The following is a 27294-nucleotide window of genomic DNA, read 5'->3' as shown; positions in this document are numbered from 1 at the left end:
AGCCTGGGCAGGAAAGTTCTCATGGGAATCTTATTTCTAATTAATTACCAAAGAGCTGGAACTAGAACTATGGCTTAAGTGGTAGAGCACTAGGCTTTAGCAACAAAGCTCAGAGCCAGTGCCCAGTCCTGAGTTCAAACCCCAGGACCAGCACACAAAACAATTATGAACAAAATGTGTCAAAACTCAGGCACAATTCATGCATCCAACAGCACAATAAGGGAGTTAGATAACAGTTCAAGACCAAGTTTGTAGGAGACCTAAATTTACACTGCCAGCCATGACCCTTTTCTAGAAAGAAGTGTGTAAATGTCCCTGGCTATGCTCATACACTCAGAAATACATATCTTTCCTCCTCAACTAGTAGTAGAATGCCGACATAAGTGAAAAAGGTTCCAAGGAGAGGCTACTGCCATTATTCACACACCAAAAAATGGTTATAACCCAAGGGAGAAGGAGCAACAAAGCAGAATTAGGTGACAGAAAAAAAAAGAGAATCTAGGAACTAAGCAGACAAGAGAGTAGGGTAGGTGGTAGGTAGGTGACACAGAATCAGGCACAGATGGAGGGCTAAGGCAGGGGCAGAGAGCTGTGGGTGGGCTCCTGGAAGCCATTGCATATAGAAATATGGAGCTCAGGAGAGAAATCACACTGGGAAAAACTTCAAAGTCATCAGCATATTTGCATCTCAGATGTCCTGAATGGAGAGCACGATCTTTAATACAGTGTAATTTATGCACTCTTCTGACAATTAGTATTCACTCACAAGAAGGTCTCTGGGTACCTGAAATTAATTTTGAAATCATTAAAGAAGACAAGAGGTTAGTCAGAATAAAAATTCCCATGGAGAAAGATCACCTCCCCTGTTAAGCCTCTGAAAATAATTGTACAAGAGAAATGCCTACTGCATCATGAAGGTAAGCAAATAAACTGGTTTTGTTGCTATCACACTACTTGGGAAAATGCTAAAACTTATTACAAGCCAAGATATGTAAAGCAGGACCTGTAGTTTCCCATCCTTGCCATTGACAGCATTTCTGCTGCTTAATTTTTGCTTCTGAAGGCAGGTTGCTACCTTTCTTTCAATATAAACAATGCAAAGGGGCCAAGAAACAGTGTAAGTAAAGCTACAGTGTCAAGAGGAGAAAGAAGAGTTTCAAAACTTCTCCTGAAGAGAGATGTATGCTGTTTCTCCCAACACCCCAGTTGGTATAACTCTCAAGAAAAAAAAAAAAAAAAGACCATGGAAGAAGGACACACAAGTGTGAACTGATCATTGGTAATAATTTCATTATAGGAAAATGCAAACGAATCAATAAAAGAATTCAGAGCATAACAAAATTACTGTAAGATTATTTTCATAAGGCCAATTACAAAACACATAAGATAAACACTTTTTCTATACCCCAATAACTTGCTTTTCGAAAAACTCACAATGGAAAAAATTCATTTCCAATGAGATCTCACAGAAGTACTTAAGTGAGAAAAGATGACAGAAAAAATGGAGAGCCAAGTATCAATGGCTCATACCTGTGATCCTAGGTGCTCAGGAGGATGAGATCTGAGGATTGTGGTTTAAAGCCAGCTTGAGCAGAAACATCTGTGAGACTCTTATATCCTCCCATTTTCCCCCCTTGGTGCTGGGGCTTGAATCTGGGCTTGAACACTGTTCCTGAGCTCTTTTGCTCAAGGCAAGCTCTCTACCACTTGAGCCACAGTGCTACTTCCAGCTTTTTCTGTGAGGTAAGAATCTCACAGACTTTCCTGCCTAGGTTGGTTTTGAACCACAATCCTCAGATCTCAGCCTCCTGAGTAGGTAGGATTACTGGTGTGAACCACCAGCTCTCATTTCCAATTAACCACTAAAAAGCTGGAAGTGGAGGTGTGGCTCAAATGGTATAGTGCCAGCCTTGAGCGAAAATGGCAAGGGACAGTACCCTGACGCTGAGTTCAAGTCTCAGAACCAGCATAAAAAAGAAAAAAGAAAAAAATGTTGGAACACCATTGGCGTCTTAAAAATTTTAAATTAAGAGAAAGGCCCATGTTCATTGCAGCCAAGATGTAGAAATAGCCTACGTGTCCAACCAACCAATAAATAAACTATGGTATACACACCCGAATATTACTTAATTTTAAAAGGGAAATAGATCCTGCCATTTGCAACACCTGAATGAACATGGAAGACATTACATTAAGTAAAAAAAGCCAGACACAGAAGAAAAACCAACTATAATCTCACTAATAGTTGGATACTAAAATGTCAAATTCATAGAAGCAAAATGGACATGGACAGGTAGCTACCAGTATTGGGGAGGGAAGAATGGGGAGATGTTGATCAAGGCTCTAAAATTTCAGTTATTTAGAATGAGCAGACTTACAGTCTTATATATGGCAAAGGTATAGTTAACAATACCATATTGTATACTGGAGATTTGCTGAGAGTATAAATCTCAAATGTTCTCAAGCACAGGAAAGGAGGGAGAAAGAGAAGAAGGGAAGGGGTATTAATGAACATTTACTATTTCTGATTTGGAAATACATTTATGAAAAAATATTAATAAAATTACATCACCTTTCAGGAAAGTACATACTACCCCATAATTCCAGAGACAAACACTATATCTGGCTGTGTGACAGACAACCCTAGCCAGCCAAGATGTAAGGGCAGCAGGCAGAAGAGGCTTGCTAACATTGTCAGAGGTCTGATGACTGGTTTCCAGGAGGAAATGGATGAACTTATTCAACTCAGAAAAGAATCGTGGCAGCTGGACATTCTCTATCTTCCCATAGAGTGGGGTGGGTTTAAAAGCCAGCCCAGGGTCTCTCTCTTCTACACACAGGGCTTCCTAGCAGCCACTGCATGAGTGGGTACAGAAAGGACAACAGCAGGGTACTGAGGAGCCTATATAGGTGGCAACTCTGAGATGAAAAAGCTGGAAGGACCAGCAACAGTATTTCCCCAGGGCCCAATTTCTTAAAATACATTGCCACTCAGTGCTTTATAAAATTCAGAAAATATAAGTGATACAAAAATCACCCTATCAAGAAGAGGGAAGGAAGAAATTTTTCATTCTTCCTTTTGAATACTTATGACACTACAATGCCCCTGATTATAACTATCTTTCTATCCCATCCAATAACTGGGCTGGTATACATGTCAAAAGATAGGGCTGGGATGTAGCTCAGTGGCAAAGCGCTTGCCTAGCAAGTGCAACATCCTGGGTTTGATCCCCAGTACCAAAAAAGAAAAGGCAAAAAAAAATTTTTTTTCCAAGAGATAGCAAAAAGGACTATAAATGCAGGTCTTGACTGATTAAGAGTCATGCATCTCTTCACCAAATGGGCCTGTCTAAACAACTATGCTATTTTAATCCTTAAACCTGGCTCTCACTTTTTAGTGCCACATCTGCCTCTAGATTCCTTTTCTGCGGGTCTAAATATCATCATTAAGAAAGAATGTCAGGGCTAGGGGTGTAGCCCTGTGGTAAACCTCCTGCTAGCATGTTCTAAGGCCCCAGGTTCTATTCCCAGCACCACGAAAAATAACATATCTGGTGTTTGAAAACCGTTGATAAACTAAGAGTAATAAGAAATAAAAAACAAATGTTCATTCAAGTCTCCAGAGGATACAATTGCCAAAAGCCTATAAACCTTAAACAGTTCCTTCCCTCCCTCACGCCTTCATTCCTTTCTCCCTCTCTCCTTACATTCTCTCTCCCTCTCTTGGCCTCATCTCCCCCCTTCTCTCTTCCTCTCCTCCTCCTTTTTTTTCTATCGGAGTCCTCCAACTTCTGGGCTCAAGTGATCCTCCTGTCTTATCTTCCCAGGTAGCTGTTGCTTCTGGCTTGTAACAAACTCAGATCTTATTATCTCTCACAAGCTTTTTTAATCTTTTTTTTTCCAATTTCTTGATTCTTTATGATATTCCTGCCTGGCCATGTTCCAGGGACTTGAAGTTACTGGATCATTTCAATAATATAATTGATATTTATAATGTCCTACACTAGAATTCTGAGATTTAAATGTATTTCTCAGCACAGAAATTAATTAATAAACTTATTGTTTCCTCTGCTGTTAACCATTTCTTCTCCATTAATATAGAATAATTTACGAAAAGTAACAATTCTAGGGGTTTGAACTCAGGTCTTCATACTTTCTAAGAGGGCATTCCATTGCTTGAGTCACAACCCCAGACATCTTTTTTTTTGGCCGTTAGTTATTTTTCAGTTAAAGTCTTGAATATTCTGCCCAAACTGGTGCAGACTATAATCCTCTTCTAGACACAATCTTATGTATGTCTCCCACATATTTGGGATGACAGGTATGCACTACAAGTTTTCTTGTTATTGTTGTTATAAGATCTTGTTAACTTTTTGCCCAAGTTAGCCTCAAACCTCAATCTTCCTGATCTCTGCCTCCCAAGTAGCTGAGATTACAGGCATGAAGCCACATGCCTGGCCAAACAAAATTTCTTTATAGAATACTATTATGGAATCACAAGTATCATGCTAAGCGTACCACATATATTACATATAATCATTCCACAAACATGCATAGAATATCTAATCATTCCTTGAATAAGAAAACTGAAGAGAAAAGAAAGAACAATAACTTCTCTGAGAACCCAGATCCAGGAAGTGCTGGAACCAGATTCATTGCTGGATCTCTCTGCGTGCAAACGCCGCCCTCTTTCCACAAAGCAGGATATGCATACTTTCTCCTATCACATCTACTAGAAATCAACAGTTTGAGAATATTATACTCCATCTCATTAATAAAGATTAGGATGGTCCTTCATTATCATCATAATTCAAGTCTCTCAGTGAACTTAATATGCTTCTCTCAGAAGAGTCAAAAATCCATTAAAGAAACAATACCAGATCTCAAATAAAGCATGTTTTAATGACTAGGTCATGACACAGAGCTTTCTGCTAATTTTACATAGCTATAGCTATTCCATGGTCCATTAGAAGAGGATAAGAGCAGTATATGTGCCATAGCTGTTAGATCCTAAGGTTGGGGACACATGAAGGCCACAGGCCCACCTAGCACCTGAGTGGTAAGAAGAGATGGCATCAATGTTAATATCCTAGAACACTTACTGAGATACTAGAAGACCTCCTTCTGTCTGCAGTAAGCAACTTACCTCCCGGTCCTTGAGCTTCATGGCAAGCACCAACTGATGCCTGTGGTTCGTGAGAGCCTCTCGGTAGTTTCCTTTGGAGAAGAATGCAGAGCCCAGATTCCCATGAGCTCGGCATTCTCCTGTCTGGTCACCTGAATCAAATTTAAAAATAAAAGAAGCAAAATGTCTTTAAGTTATAGCACTGTTAATCATATAGAATAATCATCTTAACATCCACAGATATGCTTGGTAGGATGCCACTCAGCTTCTTTAAGAAAAGCAGTTGCTTCTTCCCCAAGACCCCATGTGGTGAGTTAAGATTCTAGAACTTCCATTTCTGGGCAGCCAATATTACTGTTGTAACCACACAGAGCTTAGGTGTCTAGAAGTTGGCAGCCTTGACCCAAAGAAGATGCTGTGCAAGTCTCACTGCGAATGGCATGATGCTGGACAGTTATCAGCTACTAGTTCTGACATTTGTCTTGAAGTCGCCTGTGCATCCCTTCTTTACAGGACCCCTGGTGCCAGGCTTCTCTCCCATAGTCCTCTAGACAATCACCACAAAGACGATCATGAGCATAATCACACTTGTTCTAAAAGTGTGGAAACTGGGACTCAGAAGCTGGGAAGGTTTCCCCTCACGTCCCTAACTTCTGCACTACACCACCTTGGGCAAAATGAAGCAAAAATTAAAATAGATATAAAGATTCACCCACTAGTACTATCATTCAGGATATTAAATCTGTGGGCCCAAATCTCTATGGAAGGCCTAGAGTATGTGAATCCACAGCTCTTGGCCATTGAGAAGTTTGGTACCTTGTTATACTAGAAGACTTAAAGACTTGAGTACTTTAAAATGGAGAATGTTCTAGAGACATATTCACTCTTCATGGTAGGCTGGTCAGCTTTGTTTGTTTTGTCCCTGCATGGAAATAAAGAGGAGCAATGTGAGCCTACCTAAAGTCTTGGCCACATCCAAGTCCTGCTGCATGTACCCAGTGCTCTTCTCTGTGTTTCCAAGGGACCAGTAAGCGCTGCTCAGGGCAGAGAAGACAGAGCCTCTCAGCTTGAGGCTGCAGGTGCCAATTTTCAGAGCAGCTTCTAAGACAACCACTGAGGCGCTGTGGTGGCCAGCTGTCAGGAGTTCCTGCCCTACTACAGACACAACCACAAAGGGACTCTTGTCCAGTTTCATCTTCTGAAGCTGCTGATAAGTGGGCTCCAGGGAATCTGAAGAAAAAGGGAAAGAAGAGAATATAGTTTGATATACAAAGCAATCTTTTATAAAAAAAAAAATGCTGTAGAAACAGGTGACTTCTCCTTCCTTTTTATGGCCCAGTTCAAGTACAAAGTCTTCAATCTAGCACTGCTGACTGTCCACTCACCAGTTTGATTAGCTTCTCTCACCTGCCCCATCCAGCATTGTCCTCTGTCACTGCCAAGCACATTGCCACACTTGGCCTTTCTCCTGGATTTCTTAGAACTTGATGCACCATCATCCCTGTCTCCCAGCCTGTCTCCTTCCTCTACTGGCAAGTCTTCTCAGCTCTTCCAGCGTTCATTAATTCATCCATTTATTTATTTTTATTGTGGGTACTGGGCCTCAAACTCAGGGCCTTGTGCTGTTAGTTGGCTTGCTTGTTCACAGCTAATGATCTGCCACTTGAGCCACTACTACCATTCAGCTTTTTGCTGGTTAATTGGATATGAAGTCTCTCAATCTTTTCTGCCTTGAGAATGGCTAGCTTCAAACTGCAGTTTTCTTGGTTTCAGCCTCCTGAGTGAGCTTCCATCTCCCAGCTTGTCATTAATTTGTATTTCTAAGCTGTTTTTGCATTTTAGAGTTAGTATTGTATAGTCTGGCCAGCTATTTCAGAAATATTACACATCTGTCTTTTCCCAGCTAACTATGAAGACTGCTATAGGGCTATTTAATACTCTATTATAACCCCACAGCAAGTAACGTGACATGACTCATTAAAAAATGACTTCACAACTACCATTAAGGTGGCTGTCCTTAATGTGTGTGGCACTCAATAAATGTCAGCTAAAACCAAACGAATTACTGATCAATAAAATTTGTTCCTAGAGATGCCAACAAAATGCCAGACCATTCTTCCTGGTAGCCCCAAGGACTATCGCTACTTCTGAAACTAGCATGTCCAAATAAAAATATTACCAAACAAAATCATAAGATTTATTAAAGCAAGAGAGAGAACAAAGTTAATGTTGATCTCATTTTAATTATGTGCCTTTTCTGTCAAGGACAGAGGTGAGAGGGCCACACAGCTTCCTTCTATTTAGAGTGAGGTCTGAATGATGATGACCTTCAAGCTCCTCTTGCTTCATCTTCTCCCTCTCCTTTAGAGACAACTGCAGAACTATGAATTATTGCTCTGTAGGAAAGTGGGCCTTCTGACCCATTTGTTGTTAGCTTTCCTGAAAATCTATTGCACATGAGTTGTTCTGCCATATACATGTAAAAAACTAAATCCTGAATCTCCTAGTCCACAGTAATGCATTCAAATGTAATTTTTACAATTTATGACTTCTCAACTCTCTAGTAAGGAGCTCTCATCTGAATCAACATTACCACGGAAACCTTAAAACTTACTGGTGCCTAAAGAATTTTTTTTCCCTTCAATCAGATCACTAAACAGAGAACAAAGAACATTTTTACACCTGTCACAATGCAAGCAGTGCCAGGTAACCAATCAGGTTAAATACAGGCCCAAGCACTCAGGAATTGCAAGAATAGAACCATACCTTAGAGGCACACCGGGATCAGAATTTTGGTGGTACTTGCTGATGGGTTTGGCACTTACTGGTGATCACATCAGCATCCAATCGACCAGAACAGAAATAATAGATTTTCAGAGCTGAAAGACTTTGAAAATAATCCTCATTTTAGAAATGAGTACTTAAGGGATTCACCCAAGGTCTGATAGCTTGGGCCAGACCCAAGAAAAGACATAGGGCTCTCAGCCCAGACTCTGCCAGGCAAGATTCTAAGTTGCCAGCTATAGAAACTGGTTTTGGATGCTTGTAAGTAAAAAAGAAACAGAATGGCTGGCTACTGGGAAGAAGAAAAATCCAGGCTTCCAAACCCATAGCCAAAATCATGTCATGAAAGCAGTTTGGTGAAGGCAACATAATCATTGCAACTGGACTCAGGACATCACAGTGGGCAATGCTACCCCCATGGCTGAACACAACACTTGAAAACAGATGTCACTGTTGGCAGCCACCACCTACACAGCAAATTCTGTGCTATCCTCTCTGAACCTGTTAGCACCTGCTTTGAAGTCTGAGCTGCAAAAGGTGGGGGAGTGGGGGAGGAGAGGACTGGCCTTCAAGTTTTCAGCTTTCATAGCAGGAAACAGAGATATGAAATGGGTGGGAAGTGTGTTCAGATGCTCTTTCCCAAATGACTGATGGAGAAGTGCTTTCCACAGCAACATGGTGAGGTTAGAAAATGAATCAACTAACTGAGCTTCTAAAACTGGACTGAAGTAGCAGAAAGAAGAGGGAACACTGTGTCTGAAAGAGATATCTGGAAAATACTCCAAAAGAAATTCCCAGAAATAAAATATTTGATGGCACAGTTTTCACTGGATGAAAATGAAATTAAAAACTTGAGAGGTGAAAAAAAATCCAATTCCCATCTGTATTTCACAAGAAAGAGAACGTATGTAACAATGAGAGGGGCGAACCTGCCAAAATAGACCATTTCAGCTATGAAACTGAAACAATGAAACCTGTTGAAATTGTTTGAGGAATGGAGAAAGAGAGAAATGGGGGGCTGGAGTGAATTGGAATACTTTGTAAACATGTATGGAAAGGTAACAAAATCTCTTTCTACTATATAACTAATGTAAGTAAATAAAAAATCAATAAATAAGAAAAAGCAATACAAGTGCATTAAAAGATAAATGCTGTTTGGTGTAAGTGAACTGAACACCTCATGGGGGAAAAGGGAAAGGGGGAGGAGGTAGGGGGTAATGAGGGACAAGGTAACAAACAGTACAAGAAATGTATCCAATGCCTAACGTATGAAACTGTAACCTCTCTGTACATCAGTTTGATAATAAAAATTTGAAAAAAAAAGATAAATGCTAATGTGAAGATAACTATAAAGACGGTATAAAGGCAGTGGTTGTAAAGAACAACTAGAACTCTTCATGGGGGTAGAATTTGAGCATTTTAAGGAAAAAATAAGACTTGGGTTTTGAGTTTTTTCTGGGGAAAGTGATTTCATTTTGTCCTAGACAAAAGAGCCATGGGAAGACAGTTGCAGAGAATGGCAGGGGATAGGAACAGACAGAGATGCCTGCAGGACAGGAAGCTTAGGGAAGCAATAGAGTCAACACTAAGCTAGGGTAGAGACCTGTATTTCAAAGCTGCATGGCCTCTGTCTCCTTGCTTGTCAAATGCACAGATCAAAGCCGCAGCAATGGTTCACAAATGTTCACATCTCCATGTACTTGTGTCCCTATGTGTATGTTGGTATACCTATGTACATATAAGTGTACTTATGCAGTAAATCTATGCTCATGTACAGTAATATATATTCACAAATGTCATTTTCACTATATGTAAATATTTCCTTAAATTTCAATGTCAAATGTCTTGTTTTCAACTGTAATGATCTCATTAGTCTACATTCACTAATCAGAAGGTCTAATTTGCATTTTATAAGCTTTTGTTTTCCTTAAGATGGAGGTCTCTCTGAGATTTCTATATTGGTCTCAAGCACCCCAGGTTCAAGCAATCCTCCTGCCTCAGTCTACCAAGTAGCTGGGATTACAGAGGCACATTACACCATAACGATCAATTGTACTTGCTTCTCATGAATAAAGATGGAAATGTATAAATGATTGATAAGATTGTTCCCAATTCTATTATTCTATTTTCTAATTCCTATTCTAGGGGGATCTTGGGCTATTAACAAATGGACTAATTTTATGAATTTCAGCAGGCTAGAAAAAACAGGAATTTGGCAGCCTGTGGCTATTATATTGTTTTTCTTTCTAGAATCCATGTATAATGCATGAAAGAGCCCCAATGTCAAACCAAGTCCATAAGAACACAAAGGCCCTTTAAAACACTGACTGATCAGCTGCTCTGTGCTTTTGAAATGTAAAGGCTTTAAGAGTTTAAGATGAACAAGTCACATTTCCTGATACATGGAGAGCTTTTAGGAATGCAGTAGAGGCTAAGAGATACATGGATTTCATCAGTTCTAGAATGCAGTTATTTACATTTGTTTCTGAATTGGGGGTTGAATATCTTGAACTCAGTGGTACTTTAGTGGCTGGCCACTTCCCTATCTAAATAAACTATCAGAGCTTTCAGTGTTATAGCAAGCTACATGGTATGAAGAATTGGGTCAGCATTGCTCACAGGCTTCTTCCTTCCTGGTTCTTGGTAATATATGAAATAATGGCACAGCTTTTCATCCTGAGTTCTTGGATCTGATAGGCTGTGCCTTGGGACCCCAGCAGTAGGTCTGGGTAGGCTATCTAGGGAAAATAACATCCCCTTGGAAACTGGAGATATAGAAGGCATGGATGTTTTCAGGAACAGCAGATTCTTAGATGAGAAGAGAATAAGAAACAAGGTCTTTGACACTAAAACCAAGAGAAAGTCATACAAAGGGTGTGGCTTTGCTCTGCAGCCACAGCCAAATTCTGCCATGAACACCAGATAGCTGGATGGATACGACTCCTTTCCCTCAGTGAAAAGGAGGCCTGGCCTGCAAAGAGGAGGGCTCTGCTCCTTGGGGCCTGGACCCCAACAACATTAGTGGGTAGGAAGGGAAGGGCTAAGCTGCAGAGAAAGAATCCATGCACAGTCAATGGACTGGCAAATGGCAGGGCTAGAATGCGACTCCAGTCTCATGGGTGAAAGCCTACCTTTCTAACACCATTTCATTCACAAACTGGAACAGTTGGTTGAGGATAAACAATCCAGTAAATCAAAGTGGGCCCAGCTGACCATGAGAAAGGCATGTATCCCCACCAGCTGACCCCAAGAGAAACACATCCCTAGCCCTATTCTACTCATTCATAAAAGCAGCATCCCTGAATCCTCTGGAACTCACAGAAACAACAGGTGATGGCCCATAAATGTAATAGTCTTAGATTACCAAATTAACAGGAGAAGAGAAAATACACACAAGAGACCCCTCAGTAAGAAGCATCCCTGCCTGGCATCGTTAGAGAAACAAATAAAGGTAAACTCAATCTTGCTTTATAATTATATTATTAAATCCATGGCCGGCAGTGGCAGTATGCAATGCCATCCAAATTTGCTTAAACATTTATAATATAAAACAAACTGAAATTGCAGAAAGACTAAAGGAGAAATGGAAACAAACAAAGGGTAATGAGAAAACATGTGAAACGAAGTATGTATACATGTACATACACACACACTTACTTTGTGTTTTCATTGATATAAGATAAATAGGCTATATAGTAACACAACAATATCCACATGAGAAATAGTTTAACTGATACCTCATTTGTGAACATAAGTGAAAAGATAATTTTTTTAAAGATTTAATTGTTAGAAATATAGGAACAATGTTTAATTTGTAACAAAGCCTTACAGACAGGTGCAAACAGTAAATCCTTTTCTGCAACCCAGAACTCATTATTGAATATGAGATTTTTGGTACATGTAAGAAGGAATATGATCAAAAAAAGAAATATAAGAATAATAAAAATCAAATTAATTTTATTATGAATAAATAGCACATATTTATATGAAAACAAGCATATATTCCTATAGCAGGCACTAGTGGCTCACATTTTATAATCCTAACTACTTTGCAGACTTGAACCCTGGAGGGTCTTGGTTCAAAGTCTGCCTAGATAGAAAACTCCATGAGATTCTATCTCCAATTAACCAGCAAAAACACAGGCTGTAGGTATAGCTTAGATAGTAGAGAGAAGCTGTGAGCAAGTGTGAAGCCCTGTGCTCAAAGCCGGTACCAGCCAAAGAAAGTCTTACCTTAAAAAATGATTTTGTGGGCTGGGAATATGGCTTAGTGGTAGAGTGCTTGCCTTGCATGCATGAAGCCCTGGGTTCAAGTCCTCAGCACCACATAAACAGAAAGAGCCAGAAATGGCTCTGTGGCTCAAGTGGTAGAATGCTAGCCTTGAGCAACAAAAAGAAGGAGGAGCAGGAGAAGGAGCGGAGAAGGAGAAGAAGGAGAAGAAGGAGAAGAAGGAGAAGAAGGAGAAGAAGAAGAAGAAGAAGAAGAAGAAGAAGAAGAAGAAGAAGAAGAAGAAGAAGAAGAAGAAGAAGAAGAAGAAGAAGAAGAAGAAGAAGACAAATTTGAGAGACACAGGGTAAAAAAAGAGAAATAACTACAAAAGCAATACTTGCAAAACTGTTTGGTGTAAGTGAACTGAACACCTGGGGGGGGGAGGGAAAGGGGGGGAGGGAGGAGGGCATGAGAGACAAGGCAACAAACAGTACAAGAAATGTATCCAATGCCCAACGTATGATACTGTAACCTCTCTGTACATCAGTTTGATAATAAAAATTTGAGAAAAAAAAAAAAGAAGAAGAAGAAGAAGCCGCCACAGCCGCCAGAACAGTGCTTCAGTCCAAGCCCCAGGACTAGCAAAAAAAAAAAAAAAGATTTTGTGTGTGCATGGATACATGTAGAGCTGAGAGGTGTGTACATGCAAAGCAGGGCTCTACCACTGAGCCACTTCCCCAGACCTAAAATAAAATCTTTTGAAACTTCACAACACTTGGGAGTTTTGTTTGCTTTCTGTTACATCTAAGAATTACAAAACAAAAACAACTGACACAACAGATCTCATCTATCTGTGGAATGTCCCAGACAACATAGCTGTGTAGTAGTGGCAGAAACTGAGAGAGATGCAGGAGGCTAAAATAAACAGTGGGCAAAACTGTGCAGCAAATGACAGATTTTGTGATTTACTACCATACAACATAGAGAGGTCATTAGGATGTAAGTGAAGCCAAGAACAACCCTGACAAGCAGCAGTCTCTATAAAATGTAGTTAAGAGAAGCCCACCTGGAATAGACACAGTGAATGCAAGTCTAAAAATAAGCCACATAAATTAAATTGCCTTGAGGGAAGAGAAAGAATACTGAAGTGCCCCAGGCACTGTAGGGAGCTTTCTCCAGGGTCACCCTTGGGTCACCCCACTCTAATATGGGAAGGAACAAGGCACAGAAAACCCATAGGGTGATAGCTGCTCTCAGCTACCTTTTGCAGTGCAGGGAGGATTTCTTTACATTTATCTAAACAAATTGCTTCAAAGGTAAAATGGTATGTGTGATTCTGCTGATATCAACACATATCTAAGGCAGTAGCAGACACACCTCAGAATAAAGAAGTGATAACTTCATGAACTAAATAAAAAATGCTCCATAGAAAGAGTGAAGAGGAAATGAGAAAATTCTAGAAAAAAACGGTAAAGATACAGGTTGCTTTTGTTGTTGTTGGCTAAATCCCTCCTCCTCTGCCCTTCCTATCTCCTCCCCCCCTGCCCAGCCCTGGAGGTCCACGGCACATCTGCTCAGAGTCAGAGTTTATTAACAGCAGGCCCCACAGTGGGAGAAACCATTAGGTTCCAGCAGCAAAAACTCGGCTTTGCATGGCTTATCAAATCACATGAACAGAGCCTTCCTTACATCTTTTTCCCCTTGAAACATGAAATCCCTAACTGTCAGGAAAATATCTTTTATAGCTATGAATTATCTAAAGACCAAACAAATACCATTTAATTCATCTAATTTTCATTTAGCATATATTTTGAGCCAAGTCTAACATTAGCCAGTGTATTAAAACTATCTAATGTGGCATTTGAAGTTCACTTTTCCATATGTAAATTTCAAATGCATACCATTAGATATTTGCTTGACCTGACCTAAGTACTGTGAGGCATCATTAGCATCTTCTATATCCCTGAACCTGCCTTCTGATTATCAATCTAATGGTAACAATTTGTACACACTTTCCCTTAACTCTTCTCAAGAGCTCATTCCTCAAAAAGCAATATTCCTGCTGGGCATGGTAGTGTACATTCATGTAGTGTACACTCATGGTAGTGTAATCTCAGCACTCAGAAGGCTGAGGTAGAGAATCTCAAGTTCAAGATCAACCTGGGCTGCCAAAGGAGACCCTGTCTATAAATAAATTAGATAAATATTCTGGGTTAGTAGTATAGCAGTAGAACACTTGCCTAGCATACATAAAACCCTGCATTTTAGCCACGGTAAAGAGAAAAAGGAAAAAAAAGTAATGTTTCTCAAAGTGAAACTACTCGATTTTGACCCTTAAAACTCTTCCAACTTCCTTGGTATCTTTTTCACTCCATTCTCTTCTTTTTCCAGAATACATCTGGAATAAAGTAGAATAACAGAGAAATTATATAAACTAGTATCTGTCTTAATTTTCTCTCCTTTTACTTTTCATACTTATTTCTAGACAGCAAATTGGTCCATCTAAGAAAGTCAATTTACTTATATAGTTCAAAATTACAGAATCTCGAAACCACAACACACATGAGAGAGAGAGAGAGAGAATTATTTATCTAAACAACCTAAAATCCAGACAAGTCAATTTCTTTGTCCATGGCTATAGAGTTAATTTTTAAAAATTCTGAATATAACCCATGTCCACAAGTGTCCAGCCAGTGGCCATTCCATATACTACTTTGTCTCTTTGGGTTTTGTTGTTGTTGTTGTTTGGTTTATCTTTTTTTTTTTTTTTACTCTGTCTCTTTAACAGTCACCGACAGCAATTCTTAATCTTTGTCAGAAATATCAGATCTCTGCATAGTAGTACCCTACAAGTCCCTGATACCCAATTCTAACATCCAGAAATGCTCTAAATTAATATCTGATCAAGTAATTTCATCCTCCTTACCTCTCATAGGAGACTTCATGGCGGCTTCTACCATCCCCACAAGAAGCTGGAGACTTTTTGGGTCTTGAGCCAGTCCGGATGCAAAGGCCGCCAGGGCATCGGCATGACGTCCAAGGTACTGGAGGGCAACACCCTGTCGGAAGTATGCCTAGAAATAAGGGGAAGAAAAGACACGTGTTATGTAACATACTTCACCCAGGAATACAGGTGTGATTCTTTATGACAACAGACCAGCAGAACTACAATAGAGGAGACTTTAGATCAAAACCAGAATGAATGCTTGGCAATCAAAGCAAGTGGTTTCTTCTGGCACCATAAGATGTGAGCATATTTTTTTTTAAAGCAGCTTATACTTAAAACTTCCATTCTTTCCTGCCTGGGTTGGTATCAGGAAACTGAGCTCCAAAGGATAATGGATTAAGGGAAGCCCAAGCAGAAAACTCCATGAGGCTCCATCTCCAAAATAACCAGCAAAAGGCCAGAAAGGAGGTGTGGCTCAAGTGGTAGAGTATCAGTCAAGCAAGCAAGCAAGCCAAGCAACCATGAAGGCCCAAATTCAAGCCCTGGTACTGGCAAATAAAAAACATGAAATTAGGGCTGGGAATATGGCCTAGTGGTAGAGTGCTCATATGCATAAAGCCCTGGGTTCAATTCCTCAGCACCACATATGTAGAAAAAGCCAGAAACAGCACTGTGGCTCAAGTGGTAGAGTGCTAGCCTTGAGCAAAAAGAAGCCAGGGACAGTGCCCAGGCCCTGAGTTCAAGCCCCAGGACTGGCAAAAAAACAAACAAGCACAATGAAATTATTGGCTTCTTATTTAACCTAAATACTGTTACTCGCAGTACCATTTACAACACAAACTCAACTTTTCCAGTCCAACATACACATAAATTGCACTCCCAGGATATAAGTGAAGTTTCAAGCTCTTAGAAAACTAAGTTTTAACATATACTTTTATATCAGAAGTACAAACATAGCCAATGAGAAAAGGCAGACAAAGAAAAGCTCCTACTGCCAGCCAACCTGTATGTAAGTTAAAATAAAAAATCTGTTTTCCGATTAAAAAAAAAGAAAAAAGAAAAAGCAGACACCTTTCAAGATTATAACATCTTATTTCATTTTAAAAAATAACACTTTCAGGACTTCGGGCCGGCCATACAACTTAAGATTTCTATATTGAGAACAATCCATACACAGAATGAATACTCAAATTGTTATGAGCTCTTCTGGTTTCTGTTAGCTGAAAATGTAGCTGTTAAAACTCGGACCCCAGTCAGACAATAACCTGCAAATGCACTTTCATTACTAATTCATAAGATCACTTCCTTTCACTGGCCTCAGCCACTGTTTTAATCTTTAATGTGTTTACAGACATTTTTCATTACCCCTTTCATTTCACATTTTAGGTTGTTCCTGTAATCCAAGAAGCAGTATAGTGAACATTCCAATTAAAAAGAACTATGGCTTACCTAAGCCTGAAAGTGCTATCTTAGCGCTACACTAGAAATATATATGTATACATATATATTTTATGTTATACTACTTATATATGTATATGAATATGCCAAGTAGCTATAAATGGTAATTATTATTTATAGAGGGAGACAAATGATGTCTGTAGTTATTGATTTTAGGCATATTTTATACAAAACAAAAAATGCTAAATTAGTCTCAATTTTGATGGTCTCTCACATATTTATAAACAATACCTTATCAACCTTGAATTCACGGAGATAGCAGCTGATTTCCCTGTGTGCCAGGAACAAGCACTGAGAAGCAGAAAAGTGCCGTGTCATGTTCAGTGATCCTGCCATGCTCCATACAGTGTACCTGCTTTGCTTTCTTAGGACACTCAGAAATCCAGCAAAAAAAAGGTAAGGCCAGACCATGCCTCTCTGTCTTCACTTTCTCTCTTTAGGAAAAAAAATAAAAGGAGGTATAGGAGAGAAGGCTCAAAGGACTTCTTATCCCCTCCTTGATCCTCTTTCAACTTTAAAAGATATTATCAGTAAACAGCTCAGTGCTGTCAGAGTGAAGTTCTGAAAAACTCCCATGGGCTCCAGACTCAGAGTGGCCTCTCCTAATTTTTCTCCAAGCTTTATTCTTTGGTTGTACAAAGAGTATTAAATAAAAGTGAGTTCCCTATACTTTTGTGAAAGAGGTGCCATTTTGGAGTTTATGCTGATGCTGATAAAACCTGACTTGTGGGTTTTGATGACTTAGTAAAGGATCTGCAAGCCTGTGTATTCATAATAAGCTATCTTCATTCTTCATTTTTCTTAGCATCACAGGTTTTTTGTGAACAGTGGCTTCCTGTGGAAGAGGGGAAAACTTTAATCATGTGGGAGGGGGGAGAGCACTGTGCTCCAAGCCATGGAAGCCAATACATGATGTGGCTTGGGCCAGCCGCTGACTATAGACACAGCCCACCAACACCCTTGCCACAAGCTGAGCACTGCTTGTGCCAGAGGGTGAAGGAAAGGCACTGTGGATCTACCAGTGAGAGCACTGCTGCCCTGAGAACAGGAAGAAGAGAGATTCAGGGAGCTGATTAATGTGTAGACTGAAGGTGGGGTGCCTGAGTTTTCCAAGTATTCTATTGCCATTCATTTACTTTCTGTGGTTTATAAGAACAAAACTCAGTGAGTATTCTATTCCAGTAACCAAATGGTTAATCATGAATGAAGTAAAGACAAGCCAATTACAAGAATAAGTTTTCATTCCTTTCTTCTTTGTTTCCATTACCATTCCCTAAAAAAACAGTGCTGGGCACAGAGGTAATACCAAAAACAAAGGCAGGACTTGTGCCAGTCTATAGGGGAAGAATATAAAAGCTAGAAATGGTTTTGCCGCTGGCTGCAGTAAATGCTGACAGAACTCTAGTGATATTTCAGCAGTAACAAAAATGTAACTAATGATTTAAAAACATTTACAACTTGTTAAAATTGTTACTATTAGTAGCATTTGCATTTTATTAAGTGGCCATCCAGAGGGCAAAAACACTTAGAGTAAACATCTAAAGCAGTAAACTACTCACCCTGCAATTGCCTCTGGAAACAATGTCTGTGAGTCTTTGCTTCTAGCACCTATTCCTAGACACAATTTCAGATGTCACAGAACCAACAATAACCACTACCCAATAGCCTGGGTCCAAATGAGTGAGAAAATAAACCACAGTACTCAAAGGGACATGCACATTTATAACACAAAATACATAACAAGTACAGATAAGATGTCATGATTCATAGGATTGACATCCTATATTCTTATGGGCAATATATAATTTCCTAGTTCAAGCATTTGCAAATAATGTGCCTTTTGATCTAATTGAATGTCAAACTTCAATATTCCCAAGATATCTTTTACAATTTGTGCTTGAACTTCGTTTACACCTTCTGAAGAATAATTACCTCCAACTATGTTGTGACCCATGGGGGGAGGGATGGGAGGGCAATGTACGCTTTCCATATCATCATTGTCTTTCTCCACCAGTGTCACTTGAGTGTTTACCAAATGTCCCATTATTGCTTTTAAAAAATTAGTAGATGTGGTGAAGATGAAAATTAATTTACAAATAATAAATATTTATAAAGAAATAAAATAAATTTGTAAAGAAATAATTATAAATTACAACTAAGTCAAACATGAAAAATGAATACAGGAGGTCCAAAACAGACAACCTGTAACAACATCAAGATGTGTGTGTACAACTATGTTCAACTGTGATGGGAGATGATAAAATCAGAGAACAAAAAAGGTGAATTTACAAAGAAATGTATAGTTTGTATAATTTGAGGGTTTTTTTGTTGTTTTATGAGCATTAAAATCCTCACTGAACATATCGATCACATTTGCATATTTGGTATCTTACATGGCTGACTTTCATGGCCTTTGTTAGGACAAGTAAAAGGCAAACTATATTACATAAAATAGACAACAATCATGAGCAAATTGTACATATACACATGTAAATAGAAACTTCTTTTACACATAAAAAAGACAGCCAGAATGCATATTCTGAAAAAATTTCCACATTCTTGTATCAAAGAGGCCTAGGTGGAAATGAAGAAAAAGGTAGTAGAAAATGGAAGAACAAGAATCTGTCCATAGAAATTTATCTGTAGGAATATTAATATGTTCTTTCAGAGACTTAATCCTAATCCCGAGTTATTACAAAATTTTCTGAGGTCTAAGCACAACATTTGTCTTAGTATTAAAAAGAGCCAACCAGGGCTGGGGATATGGCCTAGTGGCAAGAGTGCTTGCCTTGTATACATGAAGCCCTGGGTTCAATTCCCCAGCACCACATATATAGAAAACGGCCAGAAGGGGCGCTGTGGCTGAAGTGGCAGAGTGCTAGCCTTGAGCAAAAAGAAGCCAGGGATAGTGCATAGGCCCTGAGTCCAAGGCCCAGGACTGGCAAAAAAAAAGAGCCAACCAGGCACAGAGGCACGCTTGTGTAATCCCAGCTATTCAGGAAATGGAGATCAGGAGGACTACAGTTTGAAACTAGCAAAAAGTTCATGAGACCCCTACCTCAACCAAAAAGAGAAAAGAAAAAGAGAAGCTAGGCACAGTGACAGATACCTATCTGTCATCCTAGCTATAAAGGAAGATAAATAGGAAGACTGAGGCCCAGGTTTTGCCTTATCAGACAACAAAATCCTATTCAAAAATAGTAAAAAGCATAAAGGCTGAAAAGGATGGCAAAAGTTAAAGCAAACACTCCGGTACTGCCAAAAACGAAAAATAGAAAAAGACTTCAGTATTGTCATGCTAGTCCTACTATAAATTTTTTGCACAGATATGCAGATTTTTATTTCTCCAAACCTTTGTAAGTCATCCATTTATTGAGCAACTACTCGGTATCAGAAAGCATGCTGGGTGCTTTCCATAGTCCATCACTGATCTTCCTAATTCCCTGAAAGGAGGTCTTAATGAGGGCCACTGCATGAGAGAGGTGGTTACAAACTGGCTCCAAATCAGACGTCCACAAGGCAAGACAACCCTTCCACCACACTCTTTCCACTAGTCCATACCACCTCTTTGATAAAGAATTAATAGTGTGCAATTAACCTCTAAACAAGCTTTTTGTGGGAGAACTCTTGTACTTGTAAAATTCAACCTATACAGGCAGAAATGAAGGAAAATCAGAAATGACATAGAAAATTTATGAACATGAATATTTAATCTCTATTCCATTAGCAACCCTTGAATGTAGAACAATTTTTAATGAATTGGATGGAAGGAAAATTCATTTCATTAACCTTTCATATAAATGTATTATTATTGAACCAAACAGGCCACTGTACTTGCAACTCAGTTCAATGTTAATTAGATTAGAGGCCTAGGCTTTAAATCAAAGAGAAACCAAAGGAGCAGTCAGCAAGCTTCTCAGCCAGTGCTTGCTTGTTCACTGGCTACAATACCATTTGCTGTGCCTCTTTTATCTTCTGATTTTTGAAGTGAGTTTTCTCTTGCTTCCATTTGCTGACACTTTATATTAAAAATAAGAAAAAAAAACTTGAGAATTAGCAAAGAACACATTTTTTTACATGGCAATGTGTTTTACCTGCTCAGATGGGAGTAATCATTTCTACATCTCCAGAAAACTACATTTCTATTCTTCACTATTTTTTTTCTAGTCTAGCTTATTGTGTGATGAAAGCACATGGGGGCTATTTTAGAAACCATCATTATTTAGCTTGGAACCCAGAGTCAGAGGGCCAAATGGCCTATACATAATGTTCTCATGAAGTCTGCAGCTGCAAACTGTTTTCCTCTCCACTGTTGGCTTTGGTACATTCAGATCCATTTCTAAAGGAAGTCTGCTCTCAATTCTGATTGCTTCATTTATCAGCTATTTATTTAGCCACAATTAATTTTAAGTGAAATGTATCAAAGTTGTTATGAAGGTGACACATCCAAAAGGAATTCAAACTAGGTAAGATGTTGTTAAAGAAAAGATAAAATGCCAACCAAGAGTTAAATAACTGTGTAGGAGAGATTCCCCAAGTTCCAGTGTATGTTAGAGTATAACATGTATGGGCATCGTCTGGAGTTTCTCTGTCAAACTTTAAAAGTAAACAATGAATGAAGTCTGAGGGCCTGAGTATAATGGTTCTGAACTTTCCATATCACATGGGTGTGGCATAGGAAGTGTATGTAAAGTCATGCCAAGAATAAAGCCAGGGAATTTCCTGAATTTTCTCCAAGAGATCATCTGGTTTCAGCATGAGTTCTGTGCACTGGCCCCTGTGCCCCTCCCTCCACCCTAGCACATAGAACATAAACTTTCACACACACACACACACACACACACACACACACACACACACACACACACACACATACAAACAGAGTCTGGTCTTGGGCACTCATTTTGCCAGAAGCCAAGTGGGAAATCATAGCAGGCAGACAAAATAGCAGATCAGGAAGTACATGGATGCCAACAGTGCAAGGCCCTAAAGCAGCCTGAATTCTCACTAACCATTGGAAGTATCCATGGCATCTTGACTGACATAGTGGAAACTAGGACTCCACAAAGCAGCCTATGAGAATTACTATTGTGGGCAGCCATGTGCTGGGGGACTGGGACCGTGCATAAGGCTTCGCTGACAGATGAAGTTCCATTATTAGTGACTCATTTGTTTGATTAATTCTCCAGCTAGAAACTCTTGCTTTTCTATTCAAAGTATCAATCAAAGGGGAATGGCACTGTGCCTAAGAAAACTCCAAAGCAACATATCTAAAATATCAAAGTTTTTTGAAATTTGGAGAAGACAATTTTTCTGTAACAATTTTTTAACAGTTTAGACTCATAGCAAAATTGAGGAAAAAGTGCAGAGTTCACTACACCCCGTCTCACCATTCATTACATCTGGCCTTCCCCTATCCTGCTCCTCTGAGTCGTGTACAACCTTCCTGTCTGGCCTGAACCAAAGTATATATTTTGCTATACTGTTTGGAGAAATTTTTTATATAAAAATGGTAGGGAAAAATGAGTTCACATTTGCAAGAGAAAAGAAAAGAAATGTCCATTTCTATTCTTCCTAGAATCTCAGTTCTTAGAATAACGCCTTTCTCCTAAATGTAGATTTGAGAAACAGTGCCTATACTCCTGACAGTTGTATATCACTGGGTGGCCAGCCAACGCTAAGAGTCCCCAGACAATAACATACATTGGAAAAAGGACAATCATAGGCAAGAGGACCAACAGGCTGGAGCAGGGCTGGAAAACTCAAAGAAACTCATAGAAATATTATACATGTTTTTCGAAGTGATAAACCTTCTGGATGCTACCTCTTTCTCTTTCTGTTGTGCATAATCTTTCTTCACTGGCTCTGGTATTAAACTACAAATAGCAAAAGGAAAAACAAGAAAATGACTGCTGCTCAGGAGGTACTAGCAAACACACACACACACACACACACGAAAAAAGAAAAAAAACAACAATGCACTGTGCATCTTTTCAGAAGGAAAGAAGTTCCAGTTCTAAGCAAAACAGAAAAACCAATGAGCACAACCAGCCACACCCAAGAAAGACAGCTAAAACATCTTGAGGGACTCTGACTGGTAGAAGGTGAATGAAAAAAAGAAGCTCAGGATTCAAAATAGCAAAGGGTACCAAACCAACAATGGGTTTGCTGTTTTGGTTTATTTTGTCTTTTTTTTTTCAAATTCAATTTTATTGTTATGGTGATGTATATAAAGAAATTTCAGTTGATATATAAAGGGATTACAAGTTGTCAAACATGTTAACTCCTCTCTCATTTTTCCACCCACCATCTCATCTCCTCAACCCAACCCCCAAAGCTGTACAGTAGTTCACAACATATTGTCTTGTATTTGCTGTTGTACTAGTTCACCTTTTACCCTCCTTTTTTTTCTGTTGGAATTCAGTCAGCCTTTTTGTGCATGCCATAATTCCTCTATTAATCTTTGGTTAGTGTTATCATGCTGTAGACTTTCATTCTGTTCATTCATCATGTTTACCAGTAGAGTTTGTAGAGCATTTTGAGGACTATCCTCTAGGTTTTTGATTCTCTGCTCAGTTTACTGTCTATTTTGAGTGTGAGTTGAGAGTCCCTGACTTGCCATTTTTCTTGTGTTTCTTCTGCCCAGTTGGGAATGACAGCAAGTCCAGTAGCACACCAAAACACAATTTTTTTTTTTTTTTTTTTTTTGCCAGTCCTGGGCCTTGGACTCAGGGCCTGAGCACTGTCCCTGGCTTCTTCCCACTCAAGGCTAGCACTCTGCCACTTGAGCCACAGCGCCGCTTCTGGCCATTTTCTGTATATGTGGTGCTGGGGAATCGAACCTAGGGCCTCGTGTATCCGAGGCAGGCACTCTTGCCACTAGGCTATATCCCCAGCCCCCCAAAACACAATTTTAAGACACCAATTAACCCAGCCCAGAACCCTGTAGTTGCACAGATTTCACAAGTTCACAATCATGGATAGATATTTTCACTCTCTCCTTTTTTTGATATAAAAACAGATCCAGTACCACTACAGAACAGAGTTTCAAAACAAAAACCAACCCTGAGCCTTGTAATCGCCCCAATATTACAAGGTCAAAATGTTAGGTAGTTAGCCCCCTATTTTGGCTTTTATTTGTTTGGAAAGGGGTAATGAGATTCAGGAGTCAGAATATATATAGTGGTAACCAGTGAACAAATCTGTTGTTTTGTTTAAATCAATCTAGACTGAAAGAATTACTCAATGAGCCCCCTTGACATAATGAAAATGAATACATATACAGCCTAGCTCAACAACCAACAACTAGGGATCAAAGGACTATTAGAAGATACAAGAAGGGGTGAAGTACCAGAAATTAAGAGGTATAAGGAAAAGTATGAGAATGTAAGAGTAGACTAATGAAGGGAATGTAAGAAACAGAAGGATGATAATTCAGACCTAAATTCAGAGAAAGGAAAAAGAAAAAAATTAATAATATAAATAATAAAATAAAGAAACTTTAAGAAATTATATAAGTATAAAGGGATGATAGTAAAATTAAAGCTTGAGAAATAAAGGTTTCAGTAATCAGTCTGAATTATGTATGTACACAGTGTAGGAGGAGTTCTAATCAACACTGTAGGCTATCTACAAATGAAGTAGGAAAAAGAAAAGTTTTTAAAAAAAGGGGGGGAAAGAAGAAAAAAATTAAATTAATGAAAATATTAGAAAAATACTTTAAGAATTATAGTTAGAAAAAAGAATACTTCTATTATTAGGGTGATCTTGTGTCTCCCCTGTGTCTACTATCCAGTCTTTTGATGGAGCCTCTGATTGCCTTTGTGGTAGTCAGTTTTCTTGTGCCTTAATTGGTTTCTTAAATCAGTTTGTTTGAGCAGGCAGAAGAAAGTTCTGCCTTACAGACCTGGGGTCTTTGTGACCCTCCTCCCTGACTATTGTATTGGTAGGGCCGTCTGTTTTGGGTGTCAAGCAGGAGGGAGGTGGCTGTTTTCTGTAGCTTAGAGTCTCTTCCAGGGAGCTTGAATGTGGGTGGGGTTGTTCTCTGTCTGGAATCAGTGGCTTTTCCCACAGAAGCTAGCTACTGAGATACTCTTTTAGCCCAGCTTGAAGCTGCTCTCTGATTTTACAGCCTAACCAATTGGTTTTTGTTTTTTGTTTTTTTAACTCTTGCAGCCAGATAAGCTGCAGATCTGCAGAGGGGCAAGGCTCTGGCACACAGCCTCTAGCTGTGTTTACCTGAGTAAGAAAGCTGCCAGGTCCAGGGAGGAGTTCCCCCCAACCTGGGTAGGGCAACCTTCCCCTGGGCGGAGCTGACTTTCACTGCTCAGATTCCTTTGCCCTTTTGAAAAATGGCCCTGTCATTGCTGTTTCTCCAGGCCAAGTTATCCTCTACCTGCTCTTGTAGAGTCTGTGGCAGAATCAAATATGGTGTTCTTCTCTGATGGTGGGGGGTGTTCTGTGAGCAGGAGTGAGAATGTCTTTTGTGGAGTACTCACACTTTCCTTTGGTTTTTTGGACCATCTGCAATCAGCATTTGTCTGTGGACAGCAGGCTGAAGGTTTCAGCTCCTAGTCACTTGATGCACACTAGAGGTGAGTGGAAAGCTGCATGCAATCTGTCTCCATCACCCTTATCCTGGTTTTGTCTGCAGCTGTGGTGGCAGCCACACTGGCAAATCTGTCTTCTTAAGCAGGCTGCCTAAGTATTTCCTCTGTGGCCAAAATCTCTGTACTATTATGAGTCATTTGGTGTGACCTTACATTGGAATGCTAAAACTGGGTTCTTGGAGACAGCTCAGTTAGCATCCAGCTGCAACTCCGCCATCTTCCTCAGATCCTATTTTGTCTTTTTCATCCAGTGTTGCCCAACATGGACTCAAAGGCAAGGACTCATTGGATTCAAACAAAAGGGTTCCAAAGTAAAGCCTTCTCTGCTCAGAGAAGCAAGAAAAGGGGTTCTTATGGGCCAGAAGGAGTAGAGAAAACACTAATTCAAGTCTCCTTTACATTCTCTCCCTGCCCTCACCCCAGCAAGACAGCTGTGACAGTGATGGCTAGTAGCACTGGCTGCTGAGCAGACACCTAAAATTGTGCAGAATACATACTATTTGCAGTCTGTAGTACAGATTAGGGCACAGGAGGAACTCCAATGCCTGTCTTCTTCCTCCCCTGCCCTCCTCTTCTCTCTTTAACCTCCCCTGCCCTCCTTTCTCACTCTCTATTTCTCTTTCCTCTCTCTCTCTCTTCCTGTTTCACTCTCTCTGTGTCTCTGTCTCTCCCCCCCAGTTCCCTCACTCCCCTTGTGTGGCTTGCTTCCTTGTATACATGGAATTATAAGACACACACAGTAGCACAGGGAAACCAAAGTCCTACCTTTGGCCAAAGAATGGGAAGAAAGGAAGATGGAAGACCTGGAAAGTGTCAGGGAAATCAAATATGAGGAGCTCATGAGAATAATCCCATAAACTGGCCAATTATAGTCCAGATGTCTACCCAGGCAGGAAATAAGACCCTATCATAAAAAATAATCAGTGAAAAACAAAACTTAAGGCATAGATCAGCAGTAAAGTTTCAGAGGGAGGAGGATATGCTTAAACTAAAAAGGGGTAAATCTGTATGGCTCTGGATTTAGTAATGGAGTCATAAATTTAACACCCAAGTGTGGGTATTGGAATTCATCAAAAAAGTACATACATCAAAATTCAAAAGTTTTGTGTACCAAGGGCACTATCAAGAAAATTAAAAGGCAATCCAAAAATGGGAGAAAATATGTCCAAATTCTATATTTGATATGGGTCAAACATCTAGAATATATAAAGTGCTCTCATAACTCAACTATGAAAAGACAACCCAATTTTTTAAATGGGCAAAGGATTGAAAGAGAAGTTCTCCAAAGAAGAGGCACAGATTCAAACAAACACATGAGATGCTCAACATCACTAGTCATTAAGAGTTAAGCAGACCAAAACCATAGGGAGATGCCATTTCCCACATGCTGGAGTGGCAAGGATACATTTTTAATTTTTAAATTCTTAATTTTTAAGTTTTTATTTAAAATTAAGAAAATAAAAAAATGTGTTGTCAGGGATGTGAACAAACTGGAGCCTTCATATATTATGAGTGGGATCAAAAAACGATTTAGTCATACAAACAATGTGACAATTCTTATGGAGTTAAACTTAAAGGCTCTATGATGTTGCTGCAAGTCAGACAATATGCTTAGCATATACAAGACCCTGGGTTAAAATCCTGGCACACACACACACAGCTAGCCTCAGCGGCTCACTCCAATAATCGTAGCTACTTAGGAGGCTGAGATCTAAGGATTGTAGTTCAAAGCCAGACCAGGCAGGAAAGTCTGAGACTCTTATCTGCAATTAACTACCAAAGAAAGCCAGGAGTGAAGCTGTGGCTCAAGTGGCAGAATGCTATCCTTGAATGAAAAAGCTAAAAGGTCAGTAGTGACTGGGCCCTCAATTCAAGCTCCAATACCAGAACACTGTCCTCCCCCCCAAAAAAATTCCAGCATAGAATTAGTTAATTAAAGAATTGAATATTTTACAGGTATATTCAATGAAGCAATACTGACAATAGTCAATGGAAATAATACAAATGTCTACTGACGAATGAAGACATAAATAAAATATGGTATGTTCAACAAAATATTTTAAAGTTATAAAAAGTGAATGAAGGGCTGGGAATATGGCCTAGTGGCAAGAGTGCTTGCCTCGTATACATGAAGCCCTGGGTTCAATTCCTCAGCACCACA

General features: G+C 39.5%; 1 protein-coding gene and 1 pseudogene across 3 annotated transcripts in view; one reads left to right on the top strand and one right to left on the bottom strand.

The window, feature by feature from the left end:
* Positions 1-27294, bottom strand: part of Ttc28 (tetratricopeptide repeat domain 28) — a 534278-nt gene that overhangs the window by 242732 nt on the left and 264252 nt on the right. For all 3 annotated transcript variants that reach the window (XM_048342731.1, XM_048342732.1, XM_048342733.1), the window contains 3 exons: positions 15046-15193; positions 6083-6355; positions 5147-5277 (listed from right to left, as the gene is read on the bottom strand). In XM_048342731.1, the coding sequence (XP_048198688.1) occupies positions 5147-5277; positions 6083-6355; positions 15046-15193 (552 nt within the window). The remainder of the gene's footprint in view (positions 1-5146; positions 5278-6082; positions 6356-15045; positions 15194-27294) is intronic.
* On the top strand, positions 11707-11824 carry LOC125349801 (annotated as a pseudogene).

Source organism: Perognathus longimembris, chromosome 3 (assembly GCF_023159225.1).
Source record: "Perognathus longimembris pacificus isolate PPM17 chromosome 3, ASM2315922v1, whole genome shotgun sequence".
In the NCBI taxonomy this organism is placed as follows: Eukaryota; Metazoa; Chordata; class Mammalia; order Rodentia; family Heteromyidae; genus Perognathus; species Perognathus longimembris.
This window is presented reverse-complemented; position numbering and strand designations above follow the sequence as displayed.